At 49.3% G+C, this 22,995-nt stretch overlaps 6 protein-coding genes across 6 annotated transcripts, besides 2 other annotated features; 3 read left to right on the top strand and 3 right to left on the bottom strand.

Moving 5' to 3' along the window:
- Nucleotides 1-1,141: 1,141 nt before the first annotated feature.
- Nucleotides 1,142-2,673, top strand: FPSE_01104 (uncharacterized protein; the record flags this gene model as incomplete). The annotated part of the gene is made up of 2 exons (XM_009254224.1): nucleotides 1,142-1,185; nucleotides 1,242-2,673. The coding sequence occupies 2 exons, from the start codon at nucleotides 1,142-1,144 to the stop codon at nucleotides 2,671-2,673; spliced, it is 1,476 nt and encodes a 491-aa protein (XP_009252499.1).
- A 194-nt stretch (nucleotides 2,674-2,867) lies between these two features.
- Nucleotides 2,868-4,297, bottom strand: FPSE_01105 (uncharacterized protein; the record flags this gene model as incomplete). Its single annotated transcript, XM_009254225.1, has 3 exons — nucleotides 2,868-3,850; nucleotides 3,924-4,109; nucleotides 4,162-4,297. The coding sequence occupies 3 exons, from the start codon at nucleotides 4,295-4,297 to the stop codon at nucleotides 2,868-2,870; spliced, it is 1,305 nt and encodes a 434-aa protein (XP_009252500.1).
- An 821-nt stretch (nucleotides 4,298-5,118) lies between these two features.
- On the bottom strand, nucleotides 5,119-7,136 carry FPSE_01106 (uncharacterized protein; the record flags this gene model as incomplete). The annotated part of the gene is made up of 3 exons (XM_009254226.1): nucleotides 5,119-5,229; nucleotides 5,281-6,654; nucleotides 6,711-7,136. The coding sequence occupies 3 exons, from the start codon at nucleotides 7,134-7,136 to the stop codon at nucleotides 5,119-5,121; spliced, it is 1,911 nt and encodes a 636-aa protein (XP_009252501.1).
- A 2,610-nt stretch (nucleotides 7,137-9,746) lies between these two features.
- FPSE_01107 (uncharacterized protein) lies at nucleotides 9,747-11,277 on the top strand (the record flags this gene model as incomplete). Its single annotated transcript, XM_009254227.1, has 2 exons — nucleotides 9,747-10,186; nucleotides 10,254-11,277. 2 exons carry the CDS (start codon nucleotides 9,747-9,749, stop codon nucleotides 11,275-11,277), a joined length of 1,464 nt encoding a protein of 487 aa, XP_009252502.1.
- A 3,448-nt stretch (nucleotides 11,278-14,725) lies between these two features.
- Nucleotides 14,726-14,751: a microsatellite.
- Nucleotides 14,752-15,811: 1,060 nt separating this feature from the next.
- Nucleotides 15,812-15,845: a microsatellite.
- A 276-nt stretch (nucleotides 15,846-16,121) lies between these two features.
- On the top strand, nucleotides 16,122-19,521 carry FPSE_01108 (uncharacterized protein; the record flags this gene model as incomplete). The annotated part of the gene is made up of 2 exons (XM_009254228.1): nucleotides 16,122-16,473; nucleotides 16,526-19,521. The coding sequence occupies 2 exons, from the start codon at nucleotides 16,122-16,124 to the stop codon at nucleotides 19,519-19,521; spliced, it is 3,348 nt and encodes a 1,115-aa protein (XP_009252503.1).
- A 590-nt stretch (nucleotides 19,522-20,111) lies between these two features.
- STE3 lies at nucleotides 20,112-21,901 on the bottom strand (the record flags this gene model as incomplete). Its single annotated transcript, XM_009254229.1, has 3 exons — nucleotides 20,112-20,673; nucleotides 20,724-21,222; nucleotides 21,280-21,901. 3 exons carry the CDS (start codon nucleotides 21,899-21,901, stop codon nucleotides 20,112-20,114), a joined length of 1,683 nt encoding a protein of 560 aa, XP_009252504.1.
- Nucleotides 21,902-22,995: the final 1,094 nt, after the last annotated feature.

Genomic DNA, 22,995 nt, shown 5'->3' with positions numbered 1-22,995 from the left:
AAGACCCCTTGGATCTTCAAGCCGAGACACCACGTGCATAGTGCAGAGATCTCGGGAATTCATTGAGTTAGCTGCTCCTGCGTTTGTTTATTTCATCCGGTGAGGCGAAGCCAAGCGAGACGAGGCCTGCACGCTACAAAGTTACAGGCAGGTTCCGTGGTTCCATGGTGACAGGAGGTACCGAAGTTCTGGCGGTAGCGGGCTGTCGTGGCGCCGGAGAGGCGGGCCGAAGGCTCGCGGAGGCACAGATGAGCGGGAATCGTCTGACGAGCACGGATGTCCATGTATACGACTAAAAGAGTAAAGTGCAAAAAGAGTTTATCATGTCCTCAACTCGGCTGTTGCGAATTGGATAAAGTCGAGTTCCTGAAATTTGACAATGGAACGAGGAAAAAGGGGACGAAGAGGAGGTAAAAACGACAGAGCGGCGTAGTGGGAAACATGAAAGAGCTTAATAGCCTGGATTCCCACACACGTTAGAGGGATTCTGAAACGTATCCCCATGGGACAACAGTAGCTATTGGTTGGGACTAATTTCCTTTAACAGAATGGAAGGAGACATCCCGTCAGCAGAATGCAGGTGGTAGCCTGGGCAGGTCTGGGCAGGTGCCACCATGGCCCTTAGTACGCCTATACCTACTACCTTAATCCACCAATTCAACTCCGGAAGGTACATTGACCACCAACCATAACCATGCTCTTGCAACATTGTCAACCCCACCCCAGCTTTTGGGGCAGATGATCCGGCCACGGCTGTGACGGTCCGAAGAAACAGACACGATCTTTGAGGCATATCCCTCTACTCTGTCCTCCAGCCCAGTTGCACTATGTAGCTGACATGAGTGCGCCTAAGCTGTGAGTGGAATGAAGGTTGCAGGGCCGAGGGTGAAGGAGGGATGGATTATGGATGGATGGACGCTCAACCCATGCTAGAGTTTGGGTATATAAGAGAGTCTTCTGATGCTCGAGAGCCAAGATCTCCTCCTCTCCTCCTCTTCTGCATCAAGCATCTTTCTCCATCGCTCAGATATACCCCCTCGTTGTCATTTCGACGGGCGGTCTTTGAGGATAACTTCACTCTTGTCCGACATACCATAGTGCAGTCGAAACTCGAGGAGCCAAGAACTAGCCTTCATCCACTATGTCCCTTCCCGCAGACTTCAAATGGGGCTTTGCCACAGCTTCGTAAGTTGCTTCTCGTATCAATTGTTGTGTGCGATAGCAATTGACCTTTGTAATAGCTATCAGATCGAGGGCGCCATTGACAAGGATGGCCGAGGCCCCGCTAACTGGGATACCTTCTGTGCCCAGGCTGGCAAGATCGCAGATGGCAGTTCTGGTGTTACCGCCTGTGACTCTTACAACCGAACTGCTGAGGACATCTCTCTTCTCAAGTCCCTAGGCTCCAAGGCCTACCGGTTCTCTATCTGCTGGTCTAGAATTATCCCACTCGGTGGTCGTAATGACCCTATCAACCAGGCTGGAATCGACCACTATCGCAAGTTCGTTGATGACCTGCTTGATGCCGGCATTACTCCATTCATCACTCTTTTCCACTGGGATGTTCCTGATGAGCTGGATCGCCGATATGGTGGTCTGATGAACCGCGAGGAGTTCCCTCTTGACTACGAGCGTTATGCCCGTGTCATGTTCGAGGCGATCCCCCGCTGCAAGAACTGGATCACCCACAACGAGCCCTGGTGCTCAGCCATTCTTGGTTACAGCACAGGCTCCAACGCTCCTGGTCGCTGCTCTGATCGCAATAAGTCTGACGTTGGTGACTCTTCTACTGAGCCTTGGATAGTTGGCCACAACCTTCTTGTCGCCCACGGCCGCGCCGTCAAGATTTACCGTGAGGAGTTCAAGCCCAAGAACGGTGGTGAGATTGGAATCACCCTCAATGGCGATGCCACATATCCTTGGGACCCCAAGGACCCAAGGGATATCGAGGCTGCCGAACGCAAGATTGAATTTGCTATCTCCTGGTTCGCCGACCCCATCTACTTTGGAGACTACCCAGCCTCGATGCGTGCCCAGCTCGGTGATCGCCTCCCTACGTTTACACCAGAGGAGAAGGCCCTTGTCTTGGGCTCAAACGATTTCTATGGCATGAACCACTACACAGCCAACTATGTTAAGCACTGTGAGGGTGAGGCTGCCCCCGAGGACTTTGTTGGCAACCTTGAGCTTCATTTCTGGAACCACCGAGGCGACTGCATTGGCGAAGAGACCCAGTCTACCTGGCTGCGACCGTGTGCCCAAGGTTTCCGCGACCTGCTTGTCTGGATCTCTAAGCGTTACGGCTTCCCCAGAATGTATGTCACTGAGAACGGCACGAGCATCAAGGGCGAGAACGACATGCCACGGGAGAAAATCCTCCAAGATGACTTCCGTGTTCAGTACTACGACGATTACGTCAGGGCCATGGCTGATGCTTCGCGACTCGACGGTGTGGATATCCATGGCTACTTCGCCTGGTCTCTGCTAGATAACTTCGAGTGGGCTGAGGGTTATGAGACTCGATTCGGCGTGACTTACGTCGACTACGAGAACGACCAAAAGCGTTACCCCAAGAAGAGTGCCCAGCACTTGAAACCCTTGTTCGACAGTCTCATCAAGAAGGAGGAGAACGGCTTGAACGGTGTGGGCAAAGTCAAGGCAGGACAAACTTGAAACCGGCCGAGACTAGATGATTATGATAACTATATGATTTCTTGCGTATGAATATGAACTATATATCAATTGTTTACTATTGAAAGCTGAACATGAGTTAATGTATATCATGCCATTATTAAGAGGAACGCCTTTTAATGTATACACATATATGTAGTTTGAAGCCGTTCCGAGAGATTCGCCACGCCGAAACCCTATGTGCTGCGCTGTAATTTTTCTTCTGTATCCGTGCTAACAACTTCTCTGGACAAACCAGAAGCTTCCATCTGTGTTGCCGTAGATTGCTGTGCTCCAGAAGTGTCTTGTTTTGTTTCCTCGTCGAGGCTCCCCTTGGCATCACGACGCATGTACCATTTGAAAACATATACTAATCCCTGGGCCATAAACACCTGCTCAATGGTGTATAGTAGTACAGGTATCTGTATGTACGCTCGCGTGAGATCATCCGCGCGGGCCCACATCGAGCTTGCCAATGGGATACCCAAACTTGTTGTTTTGGCCGCGCCGCAAAAGCATACCGCAATAGTCTGTTCTTTGGACATAGGCTGAAACAAAACCCTCAGCCAAGACGAAGAAACCATTCTGATCAATCTCTGAGGAGGTCTTGCGAGGACAAAGCAGATGATGGTAAAGAGAGCATACAACGCAACGTTCATAAAGACAAGGAAGAGGACGTTGCTGGTCGATAAGTCCTCCAGCGCACCAGTACCAAAGGCTCCAGAGAACGTTGTCCAGACAAGCAGAACGAGGCATATTGTCGAAACTTTGGCTAGTTTGAGAGTGTTTAAAACTTTCACTGTGCGCTCTTCCCACTTCCATCTTATAGCCTGGCCAACAATGAGAGGTAATAAGACGCTGAGACAAAGTTGTTTAGCGACATCCGCATACATGTGTCCCAGGGTAGATGGATCAGCAGGGCGCCAGTTATCAAACACCTCAGGGTGGCCAGTTGGGAAGAAGCCGTAGATGAGGAGCGGAGAAAGAAATGACCCTGCCACATTGCCGATCACGACCGAGATGATAGCTGCGGCTTCATCTCCACCTGAAGCTCGTGTCATGACAACATTCGAGGCAATGGTTGTTGGAAGACAAGCTGTAGTGAGAAGACCAATGAGAATTGGCGGTGAAGGGGTTTGCGACTCCAGAGCTCCAGCAGCAATGGAGATGTGAACGATGGCTATCAGTGTTAGTTTGTCTGTCTGGTTTCATTGTCATGCTGTCTATGGGAGACTAGCGTCAAATCAACTTACCCAAGACGATAGCTGGGATAACTGCAAAACTGATCCCATGAACCAGAATATGCAATCTCCAGTTCGTCACATTCTTACGCAACTTCTCGGGCGAAAGCTGTAATCCACTGACAAGAAAGATAAACGCGACAGCGCCATAGAGGACGCTATACTCGGAGCGGATGACGCCTCTATGTCGAGCGACAGCTTTGGGTCGACTATCAGCAACTTGCATTTGAGTAGATGAGAGACGACTTACACGGGAAGAAGTATCCTAATACGCAGGCAGTGGCAAATCCGATGACAAGATACTGGGCAAGTATCACGTTGATCACTTTTTTGACCCAGCCGATGAATCCTCTTTTAGGCTGTTCTTGCTTTTCCTGAATCGACATTCTCAACTCTTGAAAGCGCACTCGCCATTGTTTAATATCAATACTTTCAAGATTGACTTGGGAGTAGGAGAAGGACGGAGTCGTTCTTAAATGGGAGATAGTGCTAATGATCTACCATGGCTATAATCCGGGCTTGGTATCTTGGCAGGGATAACTTAGAAGTTGTCCGGGCTATTACCGCGTTGGCAGACAGAGGGCGGACTTTGAAATGTCCACGGTAGGATCCGAATATCGGAGATCCATGCAAGCACCGAGTATTGTAAAATGATGACATTTGCGACCAGTGAGGAAGTTTGAGCAAGGAACGTTTATGTCATGGTATTAGACGAATATGTCATATCAGAAATTACATGATGATACAATTAAGCAAAATTAAAGCAATTTCCTCCCAAGCAAGCACCGCACGCAGTCTCATCTAGAGCGCGTCGCAAGTTGAGAGGCACCGGACATGATTGTCAGTTTGACGAATCCAACGCCGCCACAACTTTTCTACCCATCATTTCTCCATGATACAAAAAAAGAAAAGGCTGTGCCAGTCCAGATGAAAGAAACCTGGGACTGGTCTACTGTGCAAGAAAATACAAAGCCAATGGGAAACGCCATGCGATGTGTAGTGGTATCAAGATGGGTAAAAGGAATAATGTCGCCCAAATCTGTGAGGGTATAAACAGACTTGGTGGAACTCGTTCAGAGACGTCCTGTTCATCAAAGGAGCCGCCTCGTTCGTCGTCAAGGAATTAAAGAAGGTAACGTTAAAGAAAACCGACGAGCTGTCGGTCGGTCGATCAGTTGAAGGAATTTGTAAAATGCGAAAGTGAATGTTAAGCAACAATAGCAGATGAAGGTGTCATAGGTAAGGCTGTCCTTGATTCGTTGGGGTTGGCGGTACTGGGGGCTGGCATGATCTCAGGATCAGGGATTTGAATGTCGAGCTATTGAGAAGTTAGTATTTGCGCCTAGTTGCGACAAAGGAAGCAACTTACTGTCATGTAACCTGTTTGACGAAGGGGCATGATCTTGGGTGGCATGACACCATCCTCAGCGCCCATGGTCTTTTCCATCTCACAATTCCATTGCTCTATCCATTTCTCGAGGTTATTCAGCCTGGATTTGGCGCCAGTCAGACCCATGTCATCCCAGACCCAACCAGTGACAAGTCCAAGTAGACTATCGATAATATTCCTCGCGCTGTACGGATCGAAGGCGGGAACCAATTCTCCATTGAGCTTCTCAATGATCCGACGGAATTCTTGTTCAGACAAGCCAGCAGGGTCGAGGATCTCAGGATAGAGATTGGAAAATGTGGGTGCCAGGTCACCTTTGATCAACCAGTCGCGGCGTATTCGAATAATCCGTGTGCTGGTGTATTCGGGCGAATCGACAGGTACATGAGGGTTGCGATGCGGATAGCAGGGGTGCTGAGGACCCCATTCACCGGCTGCATCCGGCTCGACCTCTTCACCCATGATGGAAGAGTTTGTCGTTGACAAAGCAGATCCGATTCCATCACCAGCCGATACATTGGACATTCGCGGGTCCATAATATCTGGACCACGCTCCAAGTCCGTGCCGTATGATGGCATAGGATCAGTATTTTCAGGCATCATTACAGCCTTCCCTTTGCCCTTGTCGATCTTGACGACTGGATTTTCCACAACAGAATCCTGGGCCAAAAGTTCCCGACTTAGACGGTACTCTTCAGCCGACACTGCACCTCGTCGCGATCCTTTCTCGTCGTAAGATGCACGTACCGAGTTCGGTAGGCTTATCCGTCGGTCACTACTTCCCGCCCTATCAACTTGAAGACTTGCACGAGGCGATAACGAATGCTTGATTTGATGCTGCTCAGAGAGTGTAAGAAGAGGGTAATCGCTGGGCCCGGCGCCTAGGGAGTCAGGAGGTGCTCGATGGTCGAAGGTAGGATGCAGTAACGGAATGGACGGCGGAGGAGGAGTCGACGGACGACGTTTGCGCGATGACTCGGGCTTGGTGTGAGGCCGAGGAGTAGAGTTGGTAGGATTCCAGAGGCGAGCGGCTGACAGTCGACGAGCGCGATGCGCAGTTCCAGTAGCCTTTTGAGGTCGGAAAGGCGAAGGATGAAACGCGGATGGTTGACGGCCGTCGGCGGTTCGGCCTTGCTGTTGTCGAGAGTTCAAAGCGGCAGCTCGACCAGAAGATGAGCCGGTTCTGGGATAGGCGGGTTCTGGGGGATCGAGGCTCAAGATCAGAGTGTTGCCCGGGGCATCTAAGGCGGGCGGTACGGGGTTGGTGGGTGGTCGGGAGAGTAGAGAATCCGTCGGAAACAGGTTGTCGGCACGGCCGCCAAGACGACCGCGCTCGGGAGATATAGCGAGGTCCTTCTCACGAAGACGTGAGTCGAGGTGTGATCGGCAAGACTGAGGCCGCAACCGACTCGTTGAATATGTTTTTGACGCTGAAGTTCTGGTTGAGGTTGAGCGCTAACGGGCAGTGCACGGAGCGGGTGCTGGTGGAAGACGGAGCCCGAAACAGAGAATGAAGGAATGCGACGATTGCGGGATGTCGCTAAGCTCTTCTCGGCAATGCTAAGAGAGTGTGATGGGTCGAAGAGGGTGATGTCTGTGAAGTCGTCGTCGGTTTCGGACTCGTCGTAGCGGGTGATCGAGCGGCAGCGGGCAAAGGAATTGCTCGAGTCGTTGATGGTCAAAGGAGAAAAGAAAGAAAAGAAGCGACGAAGGGACCAGACGTCAAGGGGAAATTCGCTGACGGTGGGCCAATGAAAGCGGCACAAGGAGGCTGGGGAGAGGACGACCGGGGTTTTAGTGGATGACGGGCTGCTGGAAGCCCTGAAAACCAGCATGTTCAGCGCCCTGCTGGGCCTCGGCGGGTTGGGTTGATTGGGTCACTTCGAGGTTGTGCAGGTGGATGTAAGTATGGAAACTCTCTCAGCTCGGCTTGTCCGTCATATGGAAGGTTGGCGTTCCCAAAAAAAAAAAAAAAAAGAATCAAGTGAAAGAATTGAATCCGGGAATATCGCCGCAGCTACACAGACTGGAGAGTCAAGTCTTGGAAAGTTATAGTAGGGCTGTCGAGTTTTTGCGACTAGTCGCTATACTATTGGACGTTGAACTCCCTTCAACATAAGTCGTTAGCCAAGCAAAATCTAACCAAGCCGAAAGAAGGGACCTTTTTGAACCTTTATATTCGCTTGTCGATTGACTTTGTTGCTTTTTGTTGCCTTTTTGTTTCTTTACCGGTGTCCCCGGAATATTCCAGGGCTCAAAATCTAGGCTGACTGGCGGAGATTTGCGCTCGCTTGAAGCATTAGATAAACTAGCTTCATATAACAAACGGTGGTTAAGCCCTCGTTCTGTTGGGGCTGAAATGATGTCGATAGGAAGAGATATTAGAGTCGAACAAGGAAACCGTAAAGCAAGACACGAAGGGGCGACGCGAGGCAGCCCGGCTGCTTTAATGCAGCCCAAGTCTCATCATCCAAAACCCAACGCAACCCGGGCCACCGTCCCGAGGTGGTCTTGTCTTGTCATGCAATATGAGCCGGACCTCTTTCAGTCCCTTCCCTCAACTAACTATAGGGAGGCACTTATCCTATCCGGGTTGTCCTGTTCTTGATTACGTACCTGGCTAGTCTAGGTATGTGATGTAAGATCAAATCTCCATCTTGAATCTTCAAAACCAGGGGCTCCCAAGTTCCTGGGTTCTTAAGGCATCCACTAGTCAGTTATCCCCTGAACAGATTTTTTGACAGGCGACGGTTCTTGACAAGGGGGCTTCCGCAGTCCTATCATCCTATCAAGGGATGTCTGGTTGTCTCCCGTGACGCCATGACGGGCGTTGAGCCTAGGTGACCTAGTCTAGGACAGGACAAACTAGACCAGACGTTGCGGCATCTCTGAAAGCCGAGTTACTAATTCCGATCCTTCATGCAACATGAGTGAGCGATGAACCTGAATCGTTGGACTGTTCCGACACCTTCACCACACTATCCGTGCAAGATAGCAAGAGAAGCTGCATGTTAGTACATGTGATTTTCTTCATGTTGTCATAGTCACTCCACTTGACCGTAGCCCCTGTCTCAAATCGGGATGAATGTGCGTCTCGGATTTAGGTTCGTCTGAAGTTGTCTCCCTTGGCCTTGTAAATGTTTAAGAGGGATGGGACGATGTAGCGAGCGATCAAAATCTATCTCATCAACTGAATCTACCGAATGCAACCTATTTGTATTGGGCAGTTATGACTTGGTAATGAGGATACACATCAGCGCCCGCGTACCGTCGTTTGCTGGGTATCCGTACAGAGTAGCATCCAGCTGAATGTCAAGGTTGACGTCACATACTAAATTAAGAGGCTCGAGCTGTCGTCTTTACTTTTGTTTACCTACCTATTAATAACCATGACTCCCGAGCCGCACGAGGCTGGCACGGCTTAAAATTGTGCATAAAGCAGATTAAAGACTGATTCTGTCAGCTGCCTCTCTGGTTTTTTATCCATTCATACCCAATTGTGGATCGCTTGCAGATTTCTTCTTCCACCTCATGTTGATGCTGATTTCAACGTTGTCAACCACAGATATGCACTCGGTATAATGAGCCAATGTCCAAATCTACTCATGCGAGCGCGCTTAGTTCAACCATCTCCCTTTATCTGAGATCCAGTTTGAATCATACTGCATACGGATACCCTACATACCTCAGGTTCCCAGCAAATAACTGCCTTACTGGACTGTCCCACCCCAATCTGCGGTTTCCCTTGCATGTCGATCAGCTCGGGATGGACCCAATACAAGACATGCACGTCGCAAGTCATCAAATCACAGAGCCATACCGCCCTCTAGCTCTCCCGTCTTTTCTGTACCGATTCCAAAGATTGACAGATTAGGTTGAGTCTTGTTCTCAGCTAAATCAATCGAAGCTAGCTGAAAAAACCTCCGCGTTCTGAGGCTCGTTACCAAGGTACCTACAGATGGACAAAACCTACTGCCTTCCGCCAGCTTAGTAGTAGCTTTGGCTTCCGCGGTAGGTGCCGTAGATCATACTAAGCTACAGCTACAAGCGTTATAGTTTGCCAGCACAAAGCTCCTATCGTAGAAGCCTCGTCAGGTTAATCGATCAATCTAAGGCAAGTCTCACCTTCTGTACCCAAGTGACGTCGTTTATTCGGCCCTCACCATCATCACTTCCCGTCTCTCTTTTCGGTTGACGAACTCATCGCCATCACATTCCAAGTCTTTATCTTGTCGCACAACGCATTAATTTCACAGCCATCCCGACTCCTCTTGTCCTCCCTCGCTGTCCTCCCCCCTCATTCTCCGCCTCTTTGTAAACGTTGTCGCGTGACTTGATCTTAATGCGCCGCCTTTCCCTCAATTTGCCTACCTCCAGTTCGCCCTAGTCAGTATTTTGACTTCAGCAAAAACAAAAACAAAAAGCCCATCAATTGAGCTTTGGTCATGGCGGACGAGAATACAGCGTCGAACCCTTCCGGGAGACCCGCTGCCGGTGTAAGCTCCGGCTTCAACGCCCCGCCCTCCGGTCAAGGGCTCCGGCGTGCCATGACCGTGTCAGTCGCTGAGGAAGCTGCATCTGCATCTCGACGTCAATACCCGGCATCGCCCAGCTTTGATTCGATCCCTCCTCGTCGCAGCTCAAATTTCTCCGAGTACAGCCTTAATGAAGCTCGAGATTTTTTGAACCCTCAACCGCGAGATCCTAGCAGTGCTGATTCGTCGTTGGCTGGTGAATCATCCTCTTTACCGTCGCTGTCTTTAGCCTTTGCTTTTCTGCCAGCTATCTCTGGTCTGCTCTTTAAGAATGGCAGTGCTGTCGTAACAGATTTCATGCTTCTGGGACTGGCTGGTGTTTTCCTCAACTGGTCCGTAACACAGCCATGGTAAGTTGACAGTGACGCCTATCGACATCTTGTAGCTTCCCAGACCATATACTCACAATAGAAACAGGGCTTGGTATCACTCAGCGCAGCAAGTTCGGATACAGCACGAAGTGGTAGCAGACAGCGTCATCGACGACGACAGTGACCTTGACTCCAGCATTCATGGCCCGGGGCCTAACTCGCCCCTGGACCATGTTCCAGAAGATGAAGCAGTGCATACCGAACCGACGGAGGAGATACATGAGAGAGAGCCGAGTAAGCAGCAGAAAGATGCCCTTGCAGAATTATACTTTTACGAAATCATCGCCCTGGCATCATGCTTTCTCCTCCCACTCCTTGGCGCATACCTTCTGCACGCCATCCGGTCACAACTAAGTCGACCTTCAGAGGGCCTGGTCTCCAACTACAACTTGACAATTTTTCTTCTTATGGCCGAGTTTCGTGTCTTATCGCACGTGATAAAGTTGGTGCAGTCGCGAACACTCCATCTACAGCGGGTGGTACAAGGAGGGCCTTCCAAATTCCAGCAGGTCAACAAGAATACAGAACAGCTGGAGACTGTCCTTGCGCGTCTGGAACGGTTGGAATCTCGCGTCACCAACGACGAAACGAGTACCGTCCAAGATATAAAACAGGAGATCAGCAAAACGAAGCAGAAGGACAGCGCCGTGGCCCGCGACGTCCGTAACGCTATCCAGCCTGAACTCGACGCGCTCAACAGGGCTGTGCGTCGTTACGAAAAGAAGGCCACACTTCTCCAGATCCAGACGGAGTCGCGGTTTTCAGGGGTGGAGGCAAGACTGGATGATGCTATTGCCCTTGCTGCAAGTGCTGCAAAGAATAGTACGTCACACAAGAACGTATTCGTATGGGCTATGGAGTCACTCACCGCCGCCTTCCTCCTCCCATTCAGAACACTTTTACGAATAATGCTGCTTCCTCTGAGCACGATTTTTGCATTGATGAGCAAGGGCAAGAAGAGGAACTCTTCGCCAGTCAAGTCGTCGTCGCGCAGCAGCCGTAATGGCAAGACGGTTGTACAGACCAAATATAATGGCGATCGTGTTCCATCCAGAGTGGCCAAACGATGATCGAAGATGGAAGAGGAACATCTATTTAGTATGCCTTAATAATATTCCCTTTGTCCTCAGCTGGGATTCATTCACCAATGATTGTGGACGACCAGTCGATACGTTGTAATGATCGGTGGAGCTTGTGCTATATGAGACAGCATATTATATCGATCGGTGTAACAGCAACATTTGCACACTATCCCAAGTTGAATACGCAGATGTGCAACGCTTACCTGTTTGTATTCCGTATTGTATTCTAAAGCAAGATAGTCAAAAACAATATGACAACCACCAGTTGCAGCCTGTCGTCTCGAGTCTGAGGAGCACGTCGTTTGCATGATCCAGTTTCATGATATTGAAACCTCAAGATTACTACTACTAAAAGCTGCAAATCACGTAGGGAAAGGGAAAAAAGAGATGGCTGCTAGAGACTGGCCAGAATCCAATAAACCATACAAGATTCATCTTTAAAGAAAGCTCAACGGCAACGACTGGACAGATTTGCGGATAGTTATTAACGATATCATTTTAGCTTATCCTTGTCTCAGGTTAGATCTAATTACAAACGCCACACTCGCTTAAGTGAGTTTGCGAACAGTTTTAACTAGTACCGATCAGAGGCGTTTATCATGCTCTGTGAAATCAGTATATAGGTAGTACACACACGCCTTTTACTTGTAAAGTCTTGAGGAGTAGTAGCAGCAGCAGCAGAGGGAGTCACTGTCTTGAATTCTGAGAGCTGCGACCCGAAGACTTGACCGGTCCGGCCTCATTCAAAGCTCGGTGGGTGCAGCGGCGAGCTTTCAGTAGCCGAATACTTGACTTAAGAAAGGTGAAAGCCAGGAATTAAGTTTACCGTGTCTTACATAGTACGTCCGAGTGCAACGTTGAGGTTACTATGCATGTGATGCCACGCTGTTTTCTGCAAACCAGCATTAACATCAACACGACGCGCTAGTATTGGCAAGGATCCGAAGGGAAGAGTTTTTTTTTTAGAGTGAAATTTCGTACAAAGCTGTTTGGTTAACGATCGTGGCAGTCCTTATCTGTATGAAGCCGAGTGCAACACGTGGCTGAGAACACTGTTTTTCAGCTAGTATTGCGAGCAACCAGAATGAGGTTGGCGCAAAGGACTTATATCCAGATTCAGATATGGCACAGGGACTATCATTAAAAAGAGAATAGTTTCTTGTGCGATAGTGTTGGCTCTGTAAGATGACGATGGTATGACAGCGGCATTCTTTCGTATGAGTGCAACCTGGAGAGGCCTTGAAGTTGTCTACTTGAGTAATCGCCAACGTACTTCAGCAATAATTGACATACTACGTATGAAGATCTTGCAAGACAACTGATGGCCACAAGAGAGTCAAGGATCGACAGTGTTTATCTAAAGCACCGCATCGATTCATCGTTGAATAACAAACACGATGCAAGGCTTGAGTGGAGGCCGTTGGCTCGCGGCACACCTCGGTTGCAGAAACTGCACGATTGGGATCAGCCAGGTAGGTGTTATTGATGATGAGGTGTGTGTGACTCCACATAATTCGGGGCGTTTGTATTCGCATTTTGTTGTCATGCCAGGCCAATATGCAGTCGTCGATTTGAGCCCGCCGTTGATTTTCCTGTTCTCATGGAGGGAGGCAAGGTTGACAGGGGGTGCGCGTCTTTACCTGGGCAATTGATCCTCCCGTTCCAAGATAGGCGAGAAGAGCACGAGCTGACATGATGGCATTCATAGGGAAAATGCTTGTGAGAAAACTCCATCTTGCGGGCCAGTACCTTGCTGCTCAGCTGAAGAACAAACAAAAGACTGGGTCCATTTAATCACTTTAATCTCCAGACGCGCCGGTGAGGCGTCCGGGTAAAGTAGCGCGTGTTCCCAATATGGCAAATGGGACAAGGGATCGTCAATGTATCGATGGGTACCTCCAGGCACAGAAGTTTTGGGTGGGGGTGCTCCTCGATGATGATATGTACCTACAGAAGCGACTGCTGCAACGTCCACAAGTGATGATGGTGGTGGGTGAACGATGAGGCTGAGTTACGAAGAAGGCAGGAATTATTGATAACTAGTAATAAGAGCGAAGGGGAAAAGTTGATATTGGAGTTTAGAAATCGCGAGAAACCACCAGATAACTATCTAGACTAGGTAGTAATGAAGCAACTGTTGTCCACTTTGCGAATAAATGCTCACAAGATCTTGGGATATCTGAATTTGCAATTGAATAGCAAATGAGATGGACGGGCGATTGAGCCCATCATCGACTCGAAATGGAGCTTGCATCCAGTAGAAGTAGCTTTATAAGAGGTAGGTAGGCAATAGGCCAGCAAGCAACCCCTTCATAAGTTGGGCTTAGCTGAGGAATATGAATGCTTTGACCGACCATCATAGACCTCATTGAGTGCGTAGATCAATCACTGGCCAATTCGGGGTTGGTCTTTGCTCTTATTTTATGCGACCAGGTATGTATTGATTCATCAAGTTTCAGATGAGACAGCGAATAACCAGCGTAATTGGTAGCCAAACCGTTCCAGAACGATTTGACTGAGCGCTTTGACAGGGCAGGAATGAAATTTCTACCTGTGCGTTCTGAAGAAAGACTGAAATGGACCCCGAAGGAGCGTAAATTTAGAATTTCAGACGAGAGGCAGATAGATCTCATCGTTTTGAATGGTGGTCAATTCTCAATTATGGCTCACCAGGACCTGGTATAATGTGCCAACAATAAGATCCTTGTGAGGGGGTCGAGAGGCTGGCAAGCTGGGCTGTCAACACAGGTAGCATTGTCGTCTCCTGAGACAGAGGCAGTGCTGACTGGCGACTCGGAGGGCCACGCCACTTCATGTATGTACGTATGACTTGTCTGCAACATCATGGCCGGAATGTTGTGCTCATAAGCACATAGGTATTGCATCAACAGTGGCGGTGGGAAAGGCTGGGAAAGGATACAACCCCCGCCTCAACCCAAAAGCAAAGCCTGTTGCTTGCTTGAGAGAAAACGTAGATTGACCTATCGGTGAGGTCAACGGGCAGCAGGCTGGGTGATGATGCAGCATAGGCGCACACAGGTTGGGCTACGTGTGACAATGGCATCGGCTGAGAGGAGAGCTGCCTGCAGCATCGTTGCAGTGGCTTTTGTAGCGAGTCTGCATGGTGTTCACTTTGCATCGTCGCCGCCAGCCACTTTATCACTGGGTTTTGGTGTGAATGTCGAGTCGAGACATGAGAGTCTGAATGCTGATTGACTAGTCGAAGCAGGGATCACCAATCGGATGTTTCCGGTCAGGATTACCACGAGGTTCCTTCATCCACGCTCATTCGGGCCCATTGCGACCCGTTAATAGGATGGTACTCTGAGCTAAGAGAGGATGAGACTAAAATGACCAGTTGGAGGCAACATAATTAGCTATGCTGTATGGACAGGTCATAAACTCGAACGAAATCACATGGATCGAGGAGTACGGCAGCAGAGCAGAGCAGAGCGAGCAGAGTACGTACTATGTACAGAGTAAGAATCTGACTGTCTATCCACTGTCAATCAGCCGCTCAGCATAATCCCTGTCCCATGTCCCATGCAATCTGAGAAAAAGCATGTTTAGGTGGAGAAGATGGGCAGACGGGGCGCGGTTCTTATGCGTTCCGTCTCAGACAGATTCCTGAGACTTTGTGAGGCAAATGGATGATTCAGATATTGAGCCGAAGGCTAAGACAGCAGATTCTTCACCGATAGATGATTGACGATAGTTTTCTACATGGTATTCCTCCTCAAGTTGGTATCTCGATCAAATAGACCATCCATGCCATTCATTTACTATAGTGTGACTACCACCTCTGAAAAGGACCTAACACCACGCTGCCAACCTATGGGTCGCTAGGTCGCTCTGGGCTGAAGTGTACCTGGATGTACTTGAAACAGGCACATCTCCACCGCGATTGGCTGCCGTTTGAGTGGGAGAGGGGTGGGCCGGCAAGTGCTCCAGGCGTCACCCACCCTCTAAACCAGGAAGGAGCAAGCCGCTGCAAGCCAAGAGCCGGGAATACGGTACGTACCGACTACAGCAACGGGAGTGGGCCGTGGTTTCCTCGACTAACAGCTTTGGGTGTAAGTCGACCATCCCATCACGATAGACAAGCGTCACAGGAGGCCCTCTCGCCCTTTGGGAAATTGGCCCAAGTCGTCTTTTTTCTCAACGGCCGCACCATTTGTTGCCTTTTCGTCCAGTCACTGCTAATCTTGGACCATGGATCCTGTTCTCGGACCGGGGCAGTCCTGGTCCATCTCCGCGTCTCCATCCAAGTCGAGTTCGAGTTCATCCCACCATCCATCAGATCTCTGTCTCTTAGTCTCTGCAGGCCGAGACAATAACTACGCTACAATGCCACACCTTTCCCGATTCCTGGTCCTCCGTCTTCTTTGCCTCACCTCTTCGTCACTCTTTATAGCTGCGCTTGTTTCTGCAGGTGTTGGATCTTGATACCAGGATTGCTTGACAATCATTGCTGCTGTACTGGTACTACTGCACATCAACTGCACAGCACAGCACACCTTGCTTTATCCATTCATTTATCCATTCGTTCATTCATTATTTCTTTATTTGCTTTTCATATCCAATAATAGTCTTTGTCTTACCTTTAGCCAACCCTCTATAAGCTTGTTCAATACCCGTTCTTACGATATTCTTATTATTCTTCGACTGTCCAACGATATCTCGTCTTTACATCATATCCGGTGTCGCCATTTTGGCCTAGGGCATTTGAGTTGTGCTATCAACGATGCTCGAAGAGTTTTACGACATAACAACGACTTGATACTCCAAGCTACTACATACTGGCGACGTCTTCGCCATCACATTTCAACACAATGCTCGCACCCTGGTCTCGATTGTGGACGCTACTTTGTCTCCTTCTGGTGGTTCAGCTCGTCAGTGGAGATGTTTTCAGAATAGCCCCAAGGGCGGACGACGACGAGCCCCAAAAGACAACAGCCATTGAGTCAGGCTCAACTTCGACAAGGGCACACAGCAGTACCACCGAAACCGCCGCGGCTTCTGGCAAGAAAACGGAATCTTCTGAGCCCACGAACTCCCAGTCAAAGAGTGAGACCACTTCGGTGACCGTCACAGAAACCGAGAAATCAGAAAGTTCAGATCCTACATCAACTAGCACGGGTGGTCCCTTCCAAAGCGGACTTGATGATTCTTCCTACTACAATGGTATTATGAAGTACGAATAACAGCCCAGAGCCATTGCTAACACGCTCCACAGCCACGATACCCGCCGGTCAACTTCCCATTGAACCAAGGCTCACACCAGGTTGGGGTGTTGCAGGAATTATCATGTTGCTAACCGGTGTTGCATATGCTCTTGTCGGAATCAAGAACAGAATGATTCATACCTTCTTTTCGACTGCTTTCGCCGCATCACTCTGCGTTACTGTACTGATTGTCTATGTCATGAAGTCTGAAGTCAGCGATGCTTTGCAAGGAGGCTATGTGGTTGCCGTCGTCATCTCCGGTTGTATCCTTGGTGCAGCTTCAATGTTTTTCAGGGAAATCACTGAGAGCCTAGGCTGTGCTCTGGGTGGCTTCTGTATCAGCATGTGGCTTCTCTGCCTGGTCCCTGGCGGGCTGCTCGGTCCTGTCGTATCCAAAGCCATTTTCATTGCTTGCTTTACTGTAGGCGGGTTCGCCTTTTACTTCAGCCATTACACGCGAGACTGGGCACTCATTCTGATGATCTCATTTTCTGGCGCTACAGTCACGGTGCTGGGTATCGACTCGTTTAGCCGGGCTGGACTAAAAGAGTTTTGGGCCTATGTTTGGGAACTCAATGATGAGTTGTTTCCTCTTGGTGCCCATACTTATCCAGTTACGAAAGGCATCCGAGTTGAGACTGCAGCAATCGTCATCATCTGTCTATTTGGTATTATCTCACAGATCAAGCTGTGGAAACTGGTTCGCGAAAAACGTGAAAAGAAGGCGGAACAAGCTGCCGAGGGAGAGCGCAACCTACGCGAGGAAGAAGAACAAGTCGGCAGGAACATTGAAGAGGCAAACGCACGCGAGAGACGCCAGTGGGAGAGGATTTATGGAGACGGAGATGCAGAAAGCTCGACGGTCTCTCACACTTCCAACGACGGCGAGACACCTAACGAGAAGAACAACCGCATAAGCCAAACCGACTCTTCGAAAAGACAATCCGCCTCGATTGTTGAGGTCATCGAGATGACAAACATGCCCGACTCTGAGCAATTCAAGAAGCAGCCTACCACTACCGTGAACCTGATGTCTTCAGAGCACAACGAGGATGGCAGAGTAACGGTCCACGTAGCTTCGGATGATATCACTCCATCGACAACAGACAGCGTGAACCATGATGTCGCTGGTAATAATTTGAAAACCTCCGCTCCCGAGAGCAGACGCATCTCTACACAATCATCCATCGCTAGATCTGTCGCCCCTCCCGTCATTCCTCTTCCATTCACTATTCCCGTTGCGAACGATGACAACGATGCCCTTACTAACGACGACCGTTCATCAGTGGCAACCTTTGCCGATGAAGATGAGAATGAGCCCCATACACCTAGCCACCGACGCTCACTTGCGAAAAGATTGTCTCGCCTCTCTCGTGGATCAATGGAGTTGCTTGGAAATATGTCCCACCGATCGAGTCGCGTTCTTGGAGAGCCCCAGGAACACCAACATGGTGAAAGCAGCGACGGATTGGTGATCCCACAAAAACAACATCGCGACGATGATGGCTCAGTTGCGGCGACAATTGACAACGAGAGTGTAAGCGGCGATGACAAGTCCCATGCGACACATGGGATGCGAAAGAGCATCCAAATCAACGCGGAGCTTTCCGGAAAGGACAGCGATGATAAGAGAAACACATCTGAAGCTCAGCAGGAATCTTCTAGTGCAAACGGTGCAACCAAGCCCGATGAATTCAAGCGACTAGAAGAAGATGCTGCAGAAGGCATGAGCAAGAGCAAGTCTGTAACATCTGGCTCATCAGCTCGTGTTAGCTTGACCAAGGATCGACTTCCCAGATCGCTTTCCAAAGTAGCATTGTCATACAGGACTAACGAATGGGCCAAACACTTGAGCAGCGCAGAAGCCCCTGAGCTTGACGAGATTCATATCACTTCACCCAGAAGCCCAGCCGCATCTACAGTTGAAACGCCAGTGCCAGTACACGTGGAAGAGCTACAAAAGTTCTCCAATGAAGGAACCCCGGTACCGGCAATTACACGATCGGACTCACGAGCCTCCAGTGCCTCGCACACAGCACCCCGACGTGGTTCAAAACAACATGTTCCTGCAGCACTCGCTCTTCTCACAGGCGAGGGCCAGCATCGCAGCCCTGGCACAACTCCGACTAGTGCCAACATGCCACGTTCGTCTTCTGGAGGCTTACGGATGACATCGGGAGTGATTTCATCTATCGCAGAAGAACAAGCTGTGTCTAACCCAATGCTATCTGGCCCTTCAGGAGAGGTAATGGGGTCACAAACTCTCAACATCCCAGGTGCTGCAGAGGGCCAGCGCTCATCGGCGCCAGGTATTGTGTCTTACTCGAGCCCTCAGACTCTTCTTGGTCAACGGGAAATGTATCTCCGCAACAAATCAGCAGGAAATCTGCTGGCCATCTCTTCAGAAGCCAACCTTCCCGCTCGGCACAGAGCCTCAAGCGACGCTGGATCACTGCACAATTACCAGATGTACGCTGCCGCTGCTGGAGTTGACGTTGACGATTTGCCATTGAGCAAGAGAAAGGAACTTATCCGACAGAGTAGCTTGAGCCCCTCAAACTCGACACCATCTCTCCAACGTCTCAGTGGTAGCAGCAACTTCAATAGCTTCAACACTTCAGAGGCGCTTTTGAACTCTCATCAACCTCAGCGCGTGTCGACACTCCCCACATCTGCTGCCCGTGAGAATGCACTTGCCAACTTTCGACAGTCAGTTCAACAGGAGCTACGTTCAGGCACACCTGTCATTAGTACCTCCGGCCGAGAGACCCCATTCACTCCGTCATCTCTCTTAGCTAGTCGGGAAGTTGAGGTCCAACGCAATGTCGATATGAGCCGAAATATTCTACTGAGTCAGAAGCAAGCTGAGGCACAGCGTCGCGAAACACAACAGCGAGAGAAGGAATGGGCTGACAAAGCCTTTGACGAACGCATGCGAAATGGAGACCTTCTCGATGTACACCGTGAGGCTATGCGCAAACTTCAAAAGAACGCCAGGGACAAGTAATCATCGGTCCCCAGATTCCCTCCTCTGAAACATCATTTTCGATCACAATCATTTTGTTTTCTACTTCTTCACTACTTCACATACCCATCTTCGATCTTTTGTCTATTCATGATACCAACGGGTTACACGTGTACAGTTATTAAAATAAGGGCTTGGTTATGGCGGTTGGGTAAAACGATTATGGGTTAGGAAACTCATTATGACGGTCACTTTATATAGGTATACTATGCATGTCAAAATCTAGGACATGCATCAAACTGGGTTACAATGATAATCATAAAACTGTTAATTCTTCACTGATCATTGACCATGTAACTGGTGACACACAAGAGCAAGCTGCCTTCGTTCGAAAAAAGTATCTTATTATAATTGAATGACTTGACTATGTATGTCTCTCGAAGCATAATGAATCCTTTTGGTACCTGCGCCGTCGCCTGCAATGATGCTGAGCTCGCACAGAGCGAGTCTGATGAAATTAAATGAAAATGAGAATTAAAAAGGCACAAAAATCAAATAGGGTATCGCGCAATGTACTTTTTGGCCACCCCGGAATAGATGATGAATCACCTGGCCCAGCCATATAAACGTTCCTAGCGTCGATATGTTTCCTCGAGGGGCTCGGCTGTGACAGAAAACGTTGACGACATAGGGACAAGTAAGCGAGTGTCGGACGTGATGGTGTCGGGAGTTGGGGCGTCTTCTATATCCGCCCAAACAAGTGTTTGGTTTCGAGGAGGTTGGACAGACACGTTGTCCTCCCACATGCGGCTGTTCACGACGGAAGGCAGGGAATCAAGAGGTAAGCCTCGATCCAGAGGAGGTCGACGATCCTTCTTTCTTCTAAAGGTAAAAGAAGACAAAGGTGGGAGTGGGATAGTGGGTAAGTCGAAACGAGTCCGAAACAGGAAGGGATTGCGAGGAGGTAGAGTGATTGGGTCTGTAGAAGGCGAAGCACTCAGAGGGGGGTAGACTATCTCTCGGAGGGGCGATTGCGAGGTCTGGAATTCTCTCAACTCGTGTCCTATCTCGACTTCTGGTATGGTAGCGCTCTGTGTAGGTTGTAGAGAGACAGGATTGAGGCTCGCAGATGATGCTGTTGTTAAGCTGCGACTGGTAAGAAGACTTTTGATCTTTTTGGGGATCGAAGATGTACTGCCATCAGTTAGAGTTGAATCCAAGGTGTAAAACATGCTAATACTTACGTCGAAACTGAAGAATCCATGAGGTGAGAGGTACCAGAATTGCTACCGTATGTCGTTCTGTCAGGATCATACTCCTCTTGAAGCTTGGGGAATAAGTGCCCAAGACCAAAGTAAAGCAGGCCACGACGATAGCTGTTGATAGCGTCCTTTGTCATGCCGAAGAAGAGAACGACGGGAATTGCAGCGAGGATGTTGATGTAGCAGTTGTTCAGAAGGATGAAGGTGAAGCCGTTGGATGGGACAAGAATCACAGACGACCACGGATAGGGCCAAGTGCGGTTATGAATGAGATCGTAGTCAAAGGGTTGGAGTGGGAAAGCACCGAGAATGTTTAGAACGGCGAGGGTGATGACAACAGGTAGATAAGGGACCAAGATGGCCAGTACCATGAGATAGAGGCGGCGCTTTGTCCTTTGAGCCCGCTGATTAGCAGACCTGCTGCTATTGATTGCTGTTCGAGTGGTCCTTGCAATCTCGCGAAAGCGGATGTAAGTGAGGACTGTTTTATGTCAGTTCGTCTGTATGTGTAAATGAAAACGGAGAGATATGAACTTACTAGCATATCCGGATGTTATCAGCGCAACGACAACAGGAGCGATGACGAAGAAGGCCATGTAAGGCCACGCAGGCCATGCGACCCAACTGCACCCGACAAGAGTAGCAACTGCATATCTTTGCATAGTTAAAGGCCAGACCCAAGCGACTTGGAGGATGGGAAGTGGGAACATGATGAGTGCTTGAACAAGATTGCGCCGGCGCTTTTCTTGGACAGACAGAGGGTTAGCTCTTAGAAGACCGACTTGCTGAGCGAGGTTGCGCATGATGGCGAGTAGACAAGTTCCAAACAATGCATTGAGGAAGTTGGTATAGTAAGGGCTGACATCACAGAACCCTTGTCCAGACCACCACTTGCTAGTGTCGTCGTCTCTCCAGATGAGGGCGTTGATGATTGTGTCGAGATTCGACACCTGAATGTTGGCGATAAAGACAACAGCGGCGAACTCGCCATTTCGGTAGAGGTTCTTCAGAGGTACTATGCATGCAAAGTTGGCGATGATGCCGAAAAGCACTCTGCAGACGAGGTTGGCTGTGAGGGATGGAGTCGTAGTTGTTCCGGGTCCAGGAGATTCTATTATAGACAGGTCGTCACGACCGAACAAGTGAATCGAATCGGCCATGACGTCGACCGTGATGTGGAGGGGGATTTTTGAGGCTTGCGAGTGAGTGATTGAGTATATATGAAGACAAAAAGTCAAAGCAACTTGATGATGTTGGTTGTTGGTGAGGTTGACAGATGCAAAGATGGCAATGTCTTGGCTCAACGGTTGATCAAAGCGGGAAGCGCAAGGACCTCACTCAAGAAGATACGTAACGGCTGTGTTGGTAACTTTATAAAGTGTGTTTGAGTTGAATAACATGAACAGTAGGCCAGTTCAGCCTGTCAATAAGGATTGGAAGACTCAATAAGGCGGCGAGGCGACTTAGACAACATGACGGACATTCCTGTGGGGGCGCGGCCCAGAATTAGCAACCCTCAATTAGCAACAGTAGTAGTGTAATACGCCTCCCCCCTTCCGTTTCTATTGCCCCCTCTCTCTCAATAAAAATAAACAGAAATCTTTGTCTCCGTTTGGAGTAAAGCGTTACTGTCATGCCTGGGTCTATAGAGCGCGGCTATTGAGGGCGTCTATTGACAACCCGATCGGGTAAGCGTGGCCTGCAGGGGTACCTAAGCGAACGAACGAGACTCCCTCTAGTGGGAGAAGCTAGCTCTCACCTTGAGCTTGAGTTCCACGGCCGAAAGTCTGAGTCTGAAATTCAGGTACGCCTCCACAGCGATGCAAGCTCTTTGAAAATCTAATCTACCTGTTTAAGCTAAGGATCGAAGGGGCGCTGAACTTTGAGCCGCCATCTTTTTTTTCTTGGGTAGAAATGACGACGCTTGGCTGATTTGGTGGTTGTGATCTAGAGCATTTAGTATCCCAGGTGAGATAGCAGTAGCCTTGGCAGAAGAATGTCACAGCTACCTAGCAGATGGTTTTTCAAGTGTCTTGGTGGAATTGGGTATTTGAAATCATCCTTGATTAAATCTAAGGGTCCGTTTTTGGGATCAAGCTGTTCTTAGCTTTGAATCATGTTGAGACGTGGTGAGGTCGACTCAAATAGGCCTACAACGATATGTCACGAACATGTACCTATCCGAACTACCAAACTCAACGGCACCCGTTTATCGGGTCGCACAACAGCTCTAAGCATAAACCAATCAAATAAC

The sequence above is a fragment of the Fusarium pseudograminearum genome, chromosome 4 (genome assembly GCF_000303195.2).
Source record: "Fusarium pseudograminearum CS3096 chromosome 4, whole genome shotgun sequence".
Classification (NCBI taxonomy): domain Eukaryota; kingdom Fungi; phylum Ascomycota; class Sordariomycetes; order Hypocreales; family Nectriaceae; genus Fusarium; species Fusarium pseudograminearum.
The sequence above is the reverse complement of the archived record's forward strand: the minus strand, read 5'-3'. Positions and strand labels throughout refer to the sequence as shown.